The 15,994-nt window shown below is 36.6% G+C and overlaps 1 protein-coding gene across 1 annotated transcript; it reads left to right on the plus strand.

The window, feature by feature from the left end:
- Nucleotides 1-1,462: 1,462 nt before the first annotated feature.
- On the plus strand, nt 1,463-6,346 carry LOC103936358. Its single transcript, XM_048572554.1, has 12 exons — nt 1,463-1,840; nt 2,177-2,536; nt 2,614-2,703; nt 2,843-2,959; nt 3,200-3,469; nt 3,740-3,893; nt 4,032-4,109; nt 4,396-4,496; nt 4,827-4,997; nt 5,187-5,261; nt 5,475-5,582; nt 5,908-6,346. Exons 1-12 carry the CDS (start codon nt 1,463-1,465, stop codon nt 6,241-6,243), a joined length of 2,238 nt encoding a protein of 745 aa, XP_048428511.1. The 3' UTR covers nt 6,244-6,346.
- Nucleotides 6,347-15,994: the final 9,648 nt, after the last annotated feature.

Genomic DNA, 15,994 nt, shown 5'->3' on the forward strand with positions numbered 1-15,994 from the left:
CATGTCATTGCTTTCCTCGATCGGCCAATCAAACCCTCTTTCGTTCTCCCTTGTTGGTCATATTCATTTCCTTCATATTTCATTTTATGCACACCTTTTGATCTGAGTATCCATATCAAAGGGTATGCTTTTTGTTTTAGCACACTTTTTAATCATCTTTCCATCTTTTCACGTACCATGGTACATTTGAGAAATAGAATTTAGTGGTACATTTTCTTTTAAAGGATAATTTGGTACGTTTCAAACCGATATATTGGTACGTTTTAAGTTAGAATGGGTACGTTTCAATTTAGCATTGGTACGTTTCAAGTTGTTATTGAACGTTTCAAGGTGAAATGGGTACGTTTCGATTTAGCATCAGTACATTTCAAGTTGTTATTGGTACGTTTCAATTTGACCTGAATATGTTTCAAATTGATTTCAATTTAAAATTCACATTTATATATGGGTACGTTTCAATTTAGTATCGGTACGTTTCAAGTTGTTATTGGTACGTTTCAAATTGACCTGAATATGTTTCAAATTGATTTCAATTTAAAATTCACATTTATATATGGGTACGTTTCAATTTAGCATCAGTACGTTTCAAGTTGTTATTGGTACGTTTCAAATTGAGCTGAATACGTTTCAAATTGATTTCAATTTAAAATTCATATTTATATATCTCATGCTGAATAACACTAATCTCAATCCAAAAACTCCGAACTCATCCTTTTTATCAACAACTTTTATATTTCAATAATAATTTTATGATGTGAACGAGCCAACAAAAGGGGTATAAACCCTATGCCAAAAAAAATTTGAAAATTCAAAGTTTATAGATAATATTGGTGATTTAGTTAATAGCCATTAATAATATCCCTAAAAAAAAGGTATAAATCCTGATAAGCCAAAAAAATTCCCCTTATCAACTAAAAGGATAAAGTGGAAAATCAACATATAGCATTTTTATTTTAAAAAATAAACTAATGACATGTAAATAAAATAAATTTAAAAATAATTAGATGAACACTAGCTAAAACGTCTTAATCAAATTTTTAAAAGAAACAAATGTTTAATAAAAATTATTTTAAAAAAGAGTGGGAATTCTAATTTTCTCAAAATTCTACCTCGCCGCACTGGATTCACCCGGCATCGTAGCTGCTTGTGGCCCACCGATTTGTCTTTATGTCGTGGAAAGTTCAGCTACAGAAGATAACCACCTCTTGTACCAGCGTGTCAGCCATTAATTGGCTCTTTCACCATTCAATGCTCCATTAAATCCACAGTTAATTAAAAAGGTTAATTTTCCCTCCACTGTGACTGTTCGTTTCCTCTTCGCCTTCACTCTCTTTCTAACTGCCCTTCAAAAGCCATAATCCAAAAGCTTCGAGCTTCCGTTATTCAGATGACCTTCAGAAGCCTCACACCCTAACTCTACGGACACCACCATCGCCGCCACAACCCAATCTCCTCTGGCGAAATGGCCGCCGAGTTTTCCAGCTGCGTCGAGTACGGCCTCGGCCTCTCCAAGCGGGTGTTCTACGGCAAGGAGTCCGTCCCCGATCCGTTGGCGATGACGAGGTCGTCGAAGTCGTTTTTGCCGGAGGCTCCGATGGTGTACGCGGTGGTTACCAACCCTGAAATCGTGGAAAATCCGGACATTCCGAGCTACCAGCCGTACGTCCACGGCCTGTGTCAACCGCCGGCGTTAATACCTCTGCATATGCACGGGATGGCTATGGAGATCGAGGTTTATCTGGACACTGCGTTTGTTACCCTGAGCGGCACGTGGCGCGTGCATTGTGTTTCCTCCGCGAAGAGGTGCGACTGTCGCGTGGCGGTTCCGATGGGCGACCAGGTAGTTGGAATTTTAACTAATGTTGACCATTGGAATTTCTGGTTCAGTAAAAACAAATGAAAGAAATTTTTGCTAAGTTTAATGGATTTGAAATTGGAAACTTTTTTTCAATTGAAATTTGTTTATTTTTTCTCTGACTCAGTTAAAAATAGGAAAGAAATTTGTGTTAGTAATTAGTCTAAATTAAGTTAATTGAAGGCTTGAAATTGGAATTGGAAGGACTTCATTAATTTTTTATTTTTTATTTTAAATATTTGGTCCATAATTATATGTAATTTGAAGTTTTTTTAGTATATATTTTTAATTTCTTAAGAAAAAACATGATGTGGCTAACAGGGTTCACTTCTAGGTGTTGAGGCTGAAGCCGCCGGAAGATCATATCGGACTCAACTGATCGCGGCGGAGGACTCAACAAATGGGGAGAAAGTGGGCAAAGATGGTTACTTTCTGAAACGCGAGGCATACACTTTAAAAGTCCCACAGGTTGATGGAGGCTCCTTACTTTCATTCAAGATCAGATGGTCTCAGAAATTGTTGTATCATGATGGCCACTTCTCCCTCAGTGTACCCTTTAGTTTTCCGGCATATGTCAATCCCGCTGGGAGGAATGTTTCAAAACGGGAGAAGATCTTCCTGAATGTGAATGCTGGTACTAACGTAGACGTTTCATGTAAAAGTACCAGCCATCCTCTTAAGGTAAACTATTTTTTCGTAAGTTCAAGTAAGTTAGTCCTCGGATACACGTGAGGTGATGTTGAATTGTGATTTTCCAGGATGAGAGGCACCAAAGCGGTAAATTGAGTTTTTCGTATGAAGCAGAGGTGCAATCATGGTCAAGTGCGGCCTTTAGTTTTTCATACACTGTAAGGCTTTGAATCATTGCTTGTGTTATTAATGAATTTCATGATATGCATCAGTTGGGAAAGTTTTTTGAGCAAATGATGGTCACAGAGCAATCATCATACATGTGTTGATTATCTTGATTGGCAACTGTATTTACAGGTTCATACAAATGACTTGTATGGTGGCGTGTTCTTGCAATCTCCAATACTTAGTGATTTTGATGATAGAGAGATGTTCTGCTTCTATCTGATCCCCGGAAATAACCAGACTAGAAAGGTTCGTTTAGCCCTAACACCTATTTCATTCTAACTTTATATAATTTTGCGTTGAGGTTGTATTCGCATTATTATTCGTATTAGATGGTGAATTTTCCAGCTTCATTTGGCTAAATTTCTTGCCCAACGTCCCAAATCAATTTTTATTTTTAAACAGACTTTTATAGCCTTTTGCAATAGTAATTCTAACTATATTGTAAAACGGGAAAAAAAATCTAACTTTATATCGCTGAATTTATAGGTTTTTAAGAAGCAAGTTATATTTGTTGTTGATATGAGTGGAAGTATGCTGGGAGACCCTCTTGAAAATGCAAAGAATGCACTGTTGGCATCACTATCTAAACTCAACCAAGAAGATAGTTTCAACATAATAGCTTTTAATGGAGAGGTTCACTTATTCTCATCATCAATGGAGTTGGCAACAAACAAAGCAATTCTAAAAGCTAAGAACTGGGTTGACGCGAATCTTATTGCTAATGGTGGTACAAATATCTTGCTTCCCCTCAGACAGGTATCCCATTTGTTGAACACGCACTCCTAGTGACCACTGACCATTCATGCATATTCAAAATGATTTCTGTCTAATCGAGTTAAAACTATAATCTGTAATTGTTTTGAATGAAAAAACTGAAAGGTTTGTCCATACTTTGATTTTGCATTTTTCGTCTTTGTACATGCTATATGTGATCCATAACTGGTTGTTTGCACGTCTAGCATTCAACAACATCCATACTCTTTGAAGAGTATCTGACTTTGTATCCTGTTGTCTGGTTTGTTTTAGGCTATGATGTTGTTGGCCAAAACGGTTGATTCAATTCCTTTCATCTTTCTCATTACTGATGGGGCAGTTGAAGATGAAAGGGAGATTTGCAATTTTATGAAAGGTTATGCTAGTGCAGGTTCAATTTGTCCTCGCATATCTACTTTTGGCATAGGTAAGGATGTTGTTCGTTTACTTGTTTCCTTTTTTTGGATCAAGATCGTTTAGTTTGATAAGTATTCTAAATATTGACAATCATATTACCCTTCCTTTCTAGAATTTGTAAATTAATTTTCCTGAAATATCATGCCAGGGTTATATTGTAATCATTACTTCCTGCAAATGCTAGCTCAAATTGGGAAGGGTTACTATGATGCTGCTTATGATTCAGGTCAGTTCCTTCCCTCTTTCTTTTTACTGTAATTTCATCACTGATCGCCAAGATATAAGGTTGTCAATACAAAATACGATAAATATTTCTTTTGTTAGTAATGGTGCTAAGCTTGTGTTGGTAATGGTTCTAATCTTGTATGATGGTATAAAACTAAGGAATTTTTAGTCTCACACACACACACACACACATACTCTCTCTCTCTCTCTCTCTCTCTCTCTCTCCCTCCCTCTCCCTACATTTATTAAGCTATTACTATGTACTTAAATATACTCTTTCGTTGCAGGGTCAATTGAATATAGAATGCAAAGATTATTTACAAGTGCATCGTCGGTGATTCTTGCCAATATAACCGTGGATGCCTTAGACTCTCTTGATTCACTTGAGGTATGCTAATCTTGGGCTTAATTTTATGTCCCATTTTGTATCTTGAGGTTTAACGATATTCGAGTCTATTTTGCTTGGAGGACTTTGTATATTACAACTTTTTCTTCTAACAAGTTTTCTATTCCAATTTCTAACGGAGTAGAATTCTCTCCCCTCCAAATTTCCTCCCCTTCCCTCCCCTCCTCACTTTCCTATTTGTCTCTCTCTATAAAGAAGTCAACACAAGATGTTGACGTGACTTACTCGTGACCATTCAATTAGGAGGGAAGAGAATCCCACTCCATATCTAACTGCATAGCGGCATGCTGTGTTTTTTGTTGCTCCTTGCAGATGTGTCCATCTCATATACCAGACCTTTCATCTGGAAGTCCATTGATCATGTCAGGCAGATATGAGGGACGCTTCCCCGACTCCATTAAAGTTCATGGTACCTTGGCTGATATGAGCAATTTTGTCTTAGACTTGAAAGTGCAAAGATCTAAGGATTTTCCACTTGATCGGGTATGGGCCTTGAAACATGGATTCTTATGAATTAAACGTTATAAGAAATTGAAAATATTACGTAGAATCAGTCGTCAATGATTTGCTCTCCATACTTACTTCCCTGCAATACTCTTGGTATTGATGAACTTATACCTTTTTTTTCTCTTCAAACAAATGAACTCAATTTTTCCTGTTTTTCTGAAACAGGTGCTTGCAAGAAGGCATATTGACATGCTTACAGCTCAGGCATGGTTATCAGGAAGTAAAGAGCTAGAAGAGAAGGTTTGTTTGCTGGCTTTGGATTTTGATGAATCCTTTTATCTAGATAAGCAAGAGTGATTGGATACCCTTCTGCAACTGCACCGAATTGAGTAGATATATTTTTCAGAGTTGGTAGAAAAATGATGATTTTCTTAATTATTTTGTTGTTAGAAGCTCTGATTTATGCACTTCTTTTTACATCCATTACAATTGTTCAACCTGCTTTGCTTGTAGGTTTCTAAATTGAGCAAACAAACCGGGGTTCCATCTGAGTACACTTGCATGACACTGTTGCAGACTAATGAGGGGAAGAAAGCACCGGAATCAGTTATGATCCAAGAGGTACGCATCTTCAGCTCTTCCCGTGTTAGCTAGCCAATCCCTACCCTGTAATTCTTTTAGGCTGGAAAGATATGCGCAGATCATGTGTTACCCTTCTAAGCTAAAGCGATTTAAGTTACCTTATTCCACCCTATCTAAATCCACCTCCTACCCGAGTCTCACCATCTATTGAAGCTGGAATTCATTATTCGTTTTCTAATAATCTCAAAATTGGTAACTGAGTTCCTGGATAACACTATAAACCAGTTTACGCTCGCATTGAAGTACTCTTATTGCTTAGCAACAAACAATAGAAGTAATCTCTTTGTTTCCAACTTTCATGTAGGTCTACAACAAAATTACCAAGTGGAAGAAGACGCAGTCGAGTAGCCAGAAGATGATAATCCTCGGAAACCTGGGCATTGGCTTTGGTAACTTGACTGCAACAGCTCAGAACAAAGCACCGGGAAGCGAAGAAGAGAAGGCGGCTGATGCCACAGAGCTCTTGGTGAAGGCTGCTTCCAACTGCTGTAGCCGAGTTCTCGACCGTGTCTGTTGCATGTGTTTCATTAGGACTTGTTCGCACATGAACAACCAGTGCGCAATTGTTCTCACACAAGTCTGCACTGCCCTTGCTTGCTTTGAGTGCTTCAATTGTTGCTTCGAACTATTTTCAGGATGATGTAATGATATAGTATTTCTAGGAACCGAAGAGCAAGGCACAAGAATCTTATGTTTGTATATAAAATATGTGGTTTTTTTTAGTATGAACGGGATTTCCTCTATCATTTGTGTTGTATTCCCTTTGGGCTTCGTTTGGTGCGTATAACTGGATTTACTGGACTCGAGACGTATTGAAGCAACAAAAGAAAGTCAACTTCCCAGATAGTGTTTAAGTTGAAGGTAGAAAACGCATTAGTTGTAAATGAAACTTATTCTTTCTTGAAATTGACATCAATTTTTTATTTTAACATACATTAAATTCTACGAATCGTCTCGTTTAATCCTTGGCACCTAAATAGGCCAACCATTTCAAAAGCATTGTTATTAATACTTTAAAAATAACAATCCTTTTTTTTACTATTTCGATTGAAAATCTATGAAATTCAGGCTAACACCTTACTTGAGAAAACTAACCAATACTTGAGATCCTCACGGCCACGATGATGAAAGTTCATATGTACAATATAACTTGTGTCTATTTATGTAAGGGGTGAACAATTTGAGTAGAGCCTCGTATTAACCATGTCATAATAATTAGATATTGAACTTATCATACATAAAAGTTGAATATAAGAACTCTTACAAGAGTGAACTTTAACTTTCATATTCCTCGTCACTAAATATTTTTTTTAACTATCACCCCAGTTTTAATTTATTTATTTTTGTTGTGGCAATGTTTGACAAAAAATGTCAAAACTTTTTCCAAGTTTTTTATAAACAAATTTCGACATGTTTCTAATAAAAGCACTTCCAGCAAAATCGCTTAACGAGTAGGACTGCTTCCTAGTCTCCTGGATAAGGATTTAGCAATTGTATTTCATTAACCTTTAGAACTTGAGCTATGTAGAAGTTTGGATCTGACAGTCTTTAATTTGATTTAAAAGACGTTCCTGGGAGGGTTTTTATTTATGCATAGTATCATTATACGTATCTGTGTACTTGTTCCTTATTATCTAACCACTCTTTTATATAATGTTTCCAAAAGTATAGTCTGATGGAATTACAGAGGAGGAGAAGATAGCAATAATAAGCCAGATGGGTTGTATGATAACTACACTGATAAGATAAAGAATGCTATCTCGGATTCTGGTTTTAAAATCCTTGACGAAAGGCTCATCCAACTTGACGAGGATGCCGCAATGAGCTTCTATGCCGACCAATCTTCGAGGAGCTTCTTTTCTGACCTAGTCAAGTATATGACAGGGTATCCATTGAACTAAACTCATGGAAATTATTCTTAATTTTCTTGGCTAATTGCTGGGATGTTTAGAGCTAGCTATAAGATAAATTTTACATGTCAAAGGTATCTTTCCGATTTTTCTGGCATCTATGCCCTACACCAGTAGATGCATGCATTGCTTGCGCACGAACACATGTCAACGAAGGTGGCAGAACTAGTAGATGTGAATTTTCTTCACCTCGTCATCTCGCCACGTGTCTTGGGCCCAAAAAAATGTGCGTCCCGCTTCAAAGATGGGTAGTTACCAATGGACCATGAGTGAATTCTTCCAAACTAACTTCTCTAGAATGCGCATCGGAATAACCTTCGAACTTCTTGTTGATCTGAAGCTAGCCAATTCCGGCTAGTCTTGCTTGCTTGTCTTCAACGGTTTGATCTTTCGGAGTACAAAACCATACTGTAAGCCCTTGGTCGGAGTTCTGGATGCATAACGAAAAAATTGGATGCGAGGCAGATTGTGCCTGTATATTCCTGGAAGGACTTAGATGCCTTAGGAATATAGTGCTAAGTTTATTTTACTCAAATCATTAGGCATGGTAGAGTAAAACACTTGGAATCCACTTCCGATAATGTAGGAAGTTAATTTCCGATATTTTGTATAAATATCAATTATATCCAGGATGTGAACGTTCTTTAATTATGCTGCACTTTTATCTATGCTTTAACACTGCATGCATTGTAATAAGGTTCATCCCACAGTGCAGACTCTTAGTTTATTTAACTTTAGGTTTTTTTTTATTTTTTTTATTTTGTTCGTACTTTTTACACATCAGGTTCACATTAGGCTTTGTCGCTCTTCGGGTGTGGGCTAGCATGCCTTGATTTTGGTATCCACGTGAATGCTCGGGTCGGGATGTGTGACCCAACACCTCCTCCACCTTCGCTACCATTTCCCCCACCACCTCTCAACCACCATTATGACCCCTGCCACCTCTAACCACTATCGATGTCAACATCACCACCACCCCCACCGCCATGACCAGCACCACTTCCACATTGTCTACGTCACTGCCACCTTAACCACCTCCTAACATCAATTGCAACCTTCACTCCTCCGCTACCATCATCATCTTCGCCGCCATTACTCCAACCACCATTGCCTCCTCCCCCTCCCACCACCCCAACCACCTTTGATTCTACTCTCGAAACAGCCACCATACCCATCACTACCACTGCCACCATCTTAGAACTTATATCTACTAAATGAACTTTTTTGTTCTTTAGATATTGGTATCAAACACTTTTCATTGGTTTCTTTTCAAAAAAAATGCATTCTCGGATTAAGCTAAAAGGCATGTTCTCTGATATCACAAAATGCAAATTTTTATTTGTGTTTCTTATTTTGTAAAACATTACGAGACATGCCTTAATGTATACCATTTCTAAGTTCCATTAAGAAATAGGTGAAACTTCAATATTCCATAATAGATGAAATAATTCAAGATTGATATCGTGAGACAATATTGGGTCTCTAGCAATGAGGATCCAATATCAAGATTTCTCTCCATGATAGATGAAATTATTCAAAATTGATATCGTGAAACAATGTTGGGTCTCTAGCAATGAGAACCCAATATCAAGATTGCTCCCCTTGAACCTGCCATAGGGCTTTCGGTGCCCATGATATGAGCTTATTACCCTGACGCTTGTGACCACAATGCTTAAAACCCTATCACTCGTGAATTTAGTCATGTGGAGTAAATCATTGTGATTTGGCCCCAAATCTAGCAACGAGATTTGACGGTAAGATCTCAAACTCAAGAACCGGCACACATGATCGTACCCTAGAATCCTTAATTAGTCGGCTCTCTAGCATATAAGAATCCGAGTAGTTGAGCTCGTGGGGTAGTCTCTTGCGCATCGAGTGACACACACCGACCGGATATTCAGTGGATACCGAATCCAAAGCATTCTAGCCATCATCCGAATTCGTGCGACGAAGCCATGATATACATGAAATTATAGCTAAAGTTCTAAATTGAGATAGTTCTACCAGAATTTTGGCAGAACTTCCCCTAAAGTAAAGATAAGTCCAAAATAATACCTGCAAGTGACTGGCTTTATTACAAAACATCATCTAAGGGCCACACCCAATGGGACGCTGACCGTCTATTACATGCATGATAATATGGTCAGAGCATGATTGACTTATACCAGTTCTACGGATAAATTGAGTGGATATCCTCCTCGATAAGAATATGTCAGAGCATGTGCAGCTGCCTCAATGTCAAATTTGCTCACAACAACTGCTAATGATTTTGGTGGCCTATCATACAGTATGATACACTAACCGTAATTAGTGTAAGCTGAAATATAATCATGTCATTACTGAGTAATCTCTAAGTAATGACAAGCAGAGAGTGTAATCATGTCATTACTGAGTAGTATACATTTAGACTCTCAGCCTGTCATTACTTCAAGACTATTTGGCAATGACATGATTATATTTCAGCTTTCATTAGCTACGGCTAGTTTATGGTATTGTATATGTTATGCCACCAAAATCAGTAGTTGTTGTGAGCATATTCAACATCGAAATATCTACACAGGCTCTAACATATTCTACTTAGGAAGATATCTACTTAGCTTTATTCATAGAACTGGTATCTCTAAGTAATGACAAGCAGAGAGTGTAATCATGTCATTACTAAGTAGTATACATTTAGACTCTCAGCTTGTCATTACTTCAAGATTATTCGGCAATGACATGATTATATTTCAGCTTACGTTAGCTACGGCTAGTTTATGGTATTGTATATGTTATGCCACCAAAATCAGTAGTTGTTGTTGTGAGCATATTCATCATCGAAATATCTACACAGGCTCTAACATATTCTACTTAGGAAGATATCTACTTAGCTTTATTCATAGAACTGGTATCAGTGAACTATGCTCTGAACCTTTTATTATGCATGTAAATAGAGGGTCAGATACCTATTAAGTGTGGCCCTTCAGGGTTGTGTTGTAATAAAGGTGGTCACTTGCAGGTGTTATTTTGGATTTATCTTTATTTTAGGGAAAGTTCTCCCAAAATTTTGGTAAAACTATCTCAATTCAAAACTTTAGTTATGACTTCGTGCATATCATGGTTTTATCACCTATTTGAATGATGGTCAGCATGCCTCAATTTAGGTGTCCACTGGTTATCAGGTCAGGGTGTGTCATTGAGTTTTGTGTTCCAATAGCTCCCAGGACCTCAGCTCCTTACACCTCCCGGGACCTCAACTTCTTAAATGCCTATTCTAGGCTTGAGATTCTAATGCACAAGACATGAACCAAAACCTCAGCGCCCGAGACCAGATTCGAATTCCACCCTGATTACCTAAGATCCGACTCAGGTTTCCAGTGCCATGGACCAAACTTGGGACCATGGCGCATAAGACTAGACTCGAGCTCCAAGGCTAAGGAACTGTTTGGCCCTGATGTTTGGGACCCAACTTAGTATTTAAACTTGGAACTTCAATCACTTTGAAGTGCTTTGGTACTTCAAAATACCTCATCTTCAAGGACATGATAAGTTTTCGCTTGAAAGAAGTTGAGGTTCCACGATATAACAAATTTACAATATAAGGAGTATCCTAACTCCTTATCAAACTTCCGTAGGACAATTATTCATATCTTCACACACTGCTCATGTGTGGCGAATTTTCAACCATAATTTGGGTGACATAGAGAAACTATGACCAACGACTTCACGTGTGAGTGAACTTGCTCTTGTATCATGAAAGAAATTAAAATTCCATCATAAACTTAGGAATAGCCCAACTTTTTAGAAGCCTACACAATGTTTGATAAACTTTCGATATAGGACAATTCTTAACCTCCTCACCAACAAAATAATAAAGCACAACTTAGAGTTTCATACAAACTCAGTGTGCAATGGTACAGCTTGATATAGACATGCATGCTATACTGGCCTTGAAACTTGTTTTACTCTAATCAAGCATTACCACAACCTACCAATACAATTCCAACCTATAGCTAAGACTCTACCAACAAGGTCCTAATTAGCGGTAAAAAATAGTGGGTTTCTCAGTGTTTCTGACAGACAAGCCATAATTTATTACTTGCATGACAAATAAGATAATGTATTTTGATTAGTGAGGACCCTAAGGACCTTGTTGCAAGATGAAACATTTGCTTAGTCTTAATGCAATACACATTGTTTATTAATTTAATTGAAGATACAATGAAAGAAGAGCCAGTCAATAGACTCAATACAATGATGGCACCACACCCCTTCTGGTGGATGGAAGTCCACATCTCACAAGACAGGTTTATGTTGGACTGAGTGTAGTAGTTTCCAGATTTAGAAAGTTTAGTCCGTACGTTTGCTTAACCCTAGACATCTACTAGATGCATAACCAACATGGCTTCTTTTCCCTTCTCCATTAAAGTTGCATCTTGGTGGGAGTGATTTTTCTTTTGAACTCCCTTTGCATTGGCCCTCGCCCTGCATCTGGAGAATAAAATTTCGAATCCTGAGCAACTTTCTATGCATCTCCAACAATGATGACACATACTTCGGATATTTTTACTAATGAATTCTTTCTTGAAACCACTATATATTTTTAGTGGCGTTATTTGTCCAAAAAATATTTCAGGTATATAAAAATGCATCACCATCCAATAAGCACCTGTCACGTGAAGAATTAATAATTAGAAGAGTAGTATCTCTCTTTTTGCTTGCATTTATATGGTATTACTTTGAATACAGGGTGTGATCACTATTCACTGACCATGGATTAAGAATTAGGGTGTGGTTTAGAGGTGGTGTATCAAATATATAAACCACAGAACATCCTGCGCGTAGCTCATTGAGTTCTTCAACGTGAGAGTAGTAATTAAGTAATGTAAAAATCGTACAAATCCCATCTCAGAGGCTGCACAATCTCACATGTTGGTTTGTCTAATTAATGTTAATTTGCACCAATGAAAGGGTTTAGTATAGCTAAAAGTTGTTTTGAAATTAGGGTTTACGGTTTGATTTATGTGGCATCATACACCGTGAGAGTGACACAACACAAATACTCAGCCAAGTAAACTTTGTTAATCTCATTGTAATCTTCACTGTTTTCCTATGCAATCATGCTTAATAAAGATAGAGAAGATGGTAGTGATCTAGATAGAAGCAAATTATGCAGTAGGGTTTTGCTTCTCTATTTTTGACATTTTTGGTAAAAGTCAACCCGCCATCCTTGGTACACGTGTTGGTCCGACAACACATGATGGGTTCACTTTGTCGTGACACGTAGCCAATTCCACTGTGGTGATCCACAATAAGACCATGCGGATGTCTTCATTTAATTGGATACTCTCTTCCCTCAGCTGCTTAACTATATTTTTAATTTATTTAATAAAAAGATCAGAATAAATAAAAATGTGCAAATAACTCATTGTTTTATCAGTTTTGAGATCCAATGGGGACATTTTAAGTACGAATTTGAAGAAAAAAGGGGCAGTCGTGAGATTGTTTGGTATGTTGGATTCAAAACAATTAATATATCTGCCATATATATCTAGGTTTCCCTTCATAAATCACGATAGGGATTTGTAGTTGTGGATTGTTCTGTATCTCTTGTTGCAGAGAGATTTCTTCTGCTCATGATCCAATAAGATTTTGTTTCCTAAACATGTTCTTCATCTTAGATATGTATTTCCTGCATATCTGAGGACGGTGGTCAAAAGATGAGATACACTTGAAATATTTCTTGGGACAAAGTCCAAAATCCAAATCATTCTAGCATGTGTGGTATTATATGTCGTGTGGCTTTTTCATGTATGACAAGGAAAAAATTGTACATTTACTTTGCTATAATTAACGTAAAATAATTATATTTACTACAGAATCCAACTTTATTCTTTTGATGCCCCATATATATGTGTGTGTGTGTGTGTGTGTGTGTGTGTGTGTATCGTTATTAGTTATATTTGTTGGCTTCGATATATTTTTATTGGCTACTTTAGATTTTTTTTATGGTCTAATGATTGTCCATTAAGTTTTAAGGGATACTCGCATATTCTAACATATAATTTCAATAATTTCCGGCAGGGTGGAGTTGCACTTATCTGTATGCATTTGTCTATCCCTATTCCATTGCAATTGTGTGCTTATCCACATGCAACGAAGGATGCATATGTCTATCTCGCCCTATTCTCAGATAACTTGAGCTTCTGGGGTCTAATCTAACGGTTGTCTTACATTTTTGTCGTTTTACGTAAATGAAAATTAAGGTAAAAACAACGACTAATTGCAGAAAAGGGTCCATGAAATTGTGAGAGAGTTTTCTGTGCCCTACAATATTTGAGGCAGGTGAGATAATGAGGCGCCAGTCCGGTCAGTAAGGGACATATCCCACGCCAGATCTTTCTTATAACTTGATCGACGATTGATGGTCTATTATTTATGACACCATACCCCCACCCCACCCCTTTTTTTTTCACCTTTATTCTCATCCAACATAATATATATTGCTAATCCTGCATGCTGCCCATACCTTCAAGTTCCGACTTATAAGCTAAACTGTTTGCCTTGATCTGCCATTTGTATTTCAATTTATCGTCGTAAATTTTGATCAAAAAGCTTTTGGCATATACATTGTACGCTCCAACTGTTATCTGCTGGCCCACTGAAATTTGTTATATATAGGATTCAAAACTGAATTATGTTATGGCGAAGGAAAAAACAAAATGAGTGACAAGCGCATAGTAATTTGCTATGTTTATAGACTGGAATTTTTTCATTTTTAATTTTAAACAAACGATATTATGTATGGTGGGCTTTACCTCATTTAATTAAGAAAAGTAATTTGAGAATTGGTAATTCACAGGTTAAAAGATTATTTACAGTTATCATATATCCTGAAAACTGAAAGTGGATGTTTTGAACTTCATAGGCTACTCAGGTTAACCTACTTTCATTTGACATGTCAGTTTTAGGCCCGTAATATATGGACTCAAAGAAAATGACGAGATCTACAAGTTTGCAAACAAGCCTAGTCGAATTTTAGGCGAATTATCATTTAATGTGTTTAATTCGATCGGAATTTAATATTTTAGGATCTTTTTTATATTTTGTTATTTGTTTAATTTATTTCTTATTTGAATCTAGGGTTTGTTAAGACTGTTTAAACAACATTTAGGGTTGTATTTTTATTCATCTTATCATATCATTCAATTAAAATCAAGAGTTTCTCTCAAATTTATGGAGTTCCAGAATTCTTCAAGGGTGATTGTTCATGATCTGTTTATTGTGACACATCGGAAATGGTAATATTAAAAAGGTTTTAAGTAGCAATTTGATGCAAATGGCTGGGCAACATGCGAAATTGCAGCAATTTTTAGTCCAAAGTACAACTAATGTGCATGTACTTAGGTTAGAAGAAGCTTGTGGAACCACAAGTAGATAGTCAAAAGGGTTTAAGTTGTACACAAGTAGATAGTACAACCACAAGTTGTTTAGCAACTCCCCTTATATTTGGAGAACTAGGTAGATTGTGTCCCCCTCACTAAGAGATTGATCGCTCCTCTGTATTTAGATACAATTCGCATGTTGGTTATTCTAACGCAAGACTTCCACCCTTCTGTGAGTGGATCAGACTCAAGAATTTCTCTTGTATTGAGGACAATTTGGCCCCATATAACTCTCAATATAAAAATCTCACCTCTTTAAAAGTAGATTTATTTTTAGCTACAATCTCTTTGAAATTGGATTTTAATCTTATTTTGCTCATTGTAACTTAAAATTCGCCACTTTACGCCCTAAAACTCAAAGTTCACTTCACTTTGCCCCCTGAAACTCGATTTTGATCTCATTTTGTTGTCTGAAACTTGAAAGTCATCTCTATAAAACTCTTAATTCGCTCCACATTGCCTTGAATCTGTTAATATCTTATGTGAGTTTGATTTGAGTGCACTAGGCTAATTAATTTTTTTTCTTCTTCATATCTTCAATTTCTTTTAAACTTAATATTCTCTTATTGTTGAATGTTAATACATAATGGTGATTTATAATCAAATTTATTGGGTGTTGGGTCCCACAAATTTATAATCAAATTTATTGAGTGTAGTATAGTCTTATTAAGTATTGGATTCCACATATGTTAGGAGACAACTTATAACTTTCAAGAAGAAGAGAAAATTTACGAGTCAAAGTAAAACAAATTTTAAATTTCATAAAGTAAAATGATGATTTTTAAGTTATAGATGTAAAGTGAGATCAAAATGAAATTTTAAGAGACGTAACTAAAAGTTGACATTACAAGTAACTTGACTAATTAATTGCGAAATCAAGATATCTGAACGAATTTTTTTTCATGTAACACACCACAAAAATTGTATAGAGATTGGTTCCAACGTTTAAATGAGAGGATAAAAAGGCTGCCATGTCGATCAGATGTTTCAGAATATATAATGTATCCGCAAATTCAGACTGACCCATGTGTCATTAAGTATGTATACGGATTAAATT

The sequence above is a fragment of a genome, unplaced genomic scaffold, assembly GCF_019419815.1.
Source record: "Pyrus x bretschneideri cultivar Hongxiangsu unplaced genomic scaffold, Pyrus_bretschneideri_v1 Contig61, whole genome shotgun sequence".
NCBI lineage: Eukaryota > Viridiplantae > Streptophyta > Magnoliopsida > Rosales > Rosaceae > Pyrus > Pyrus x bretschneideri.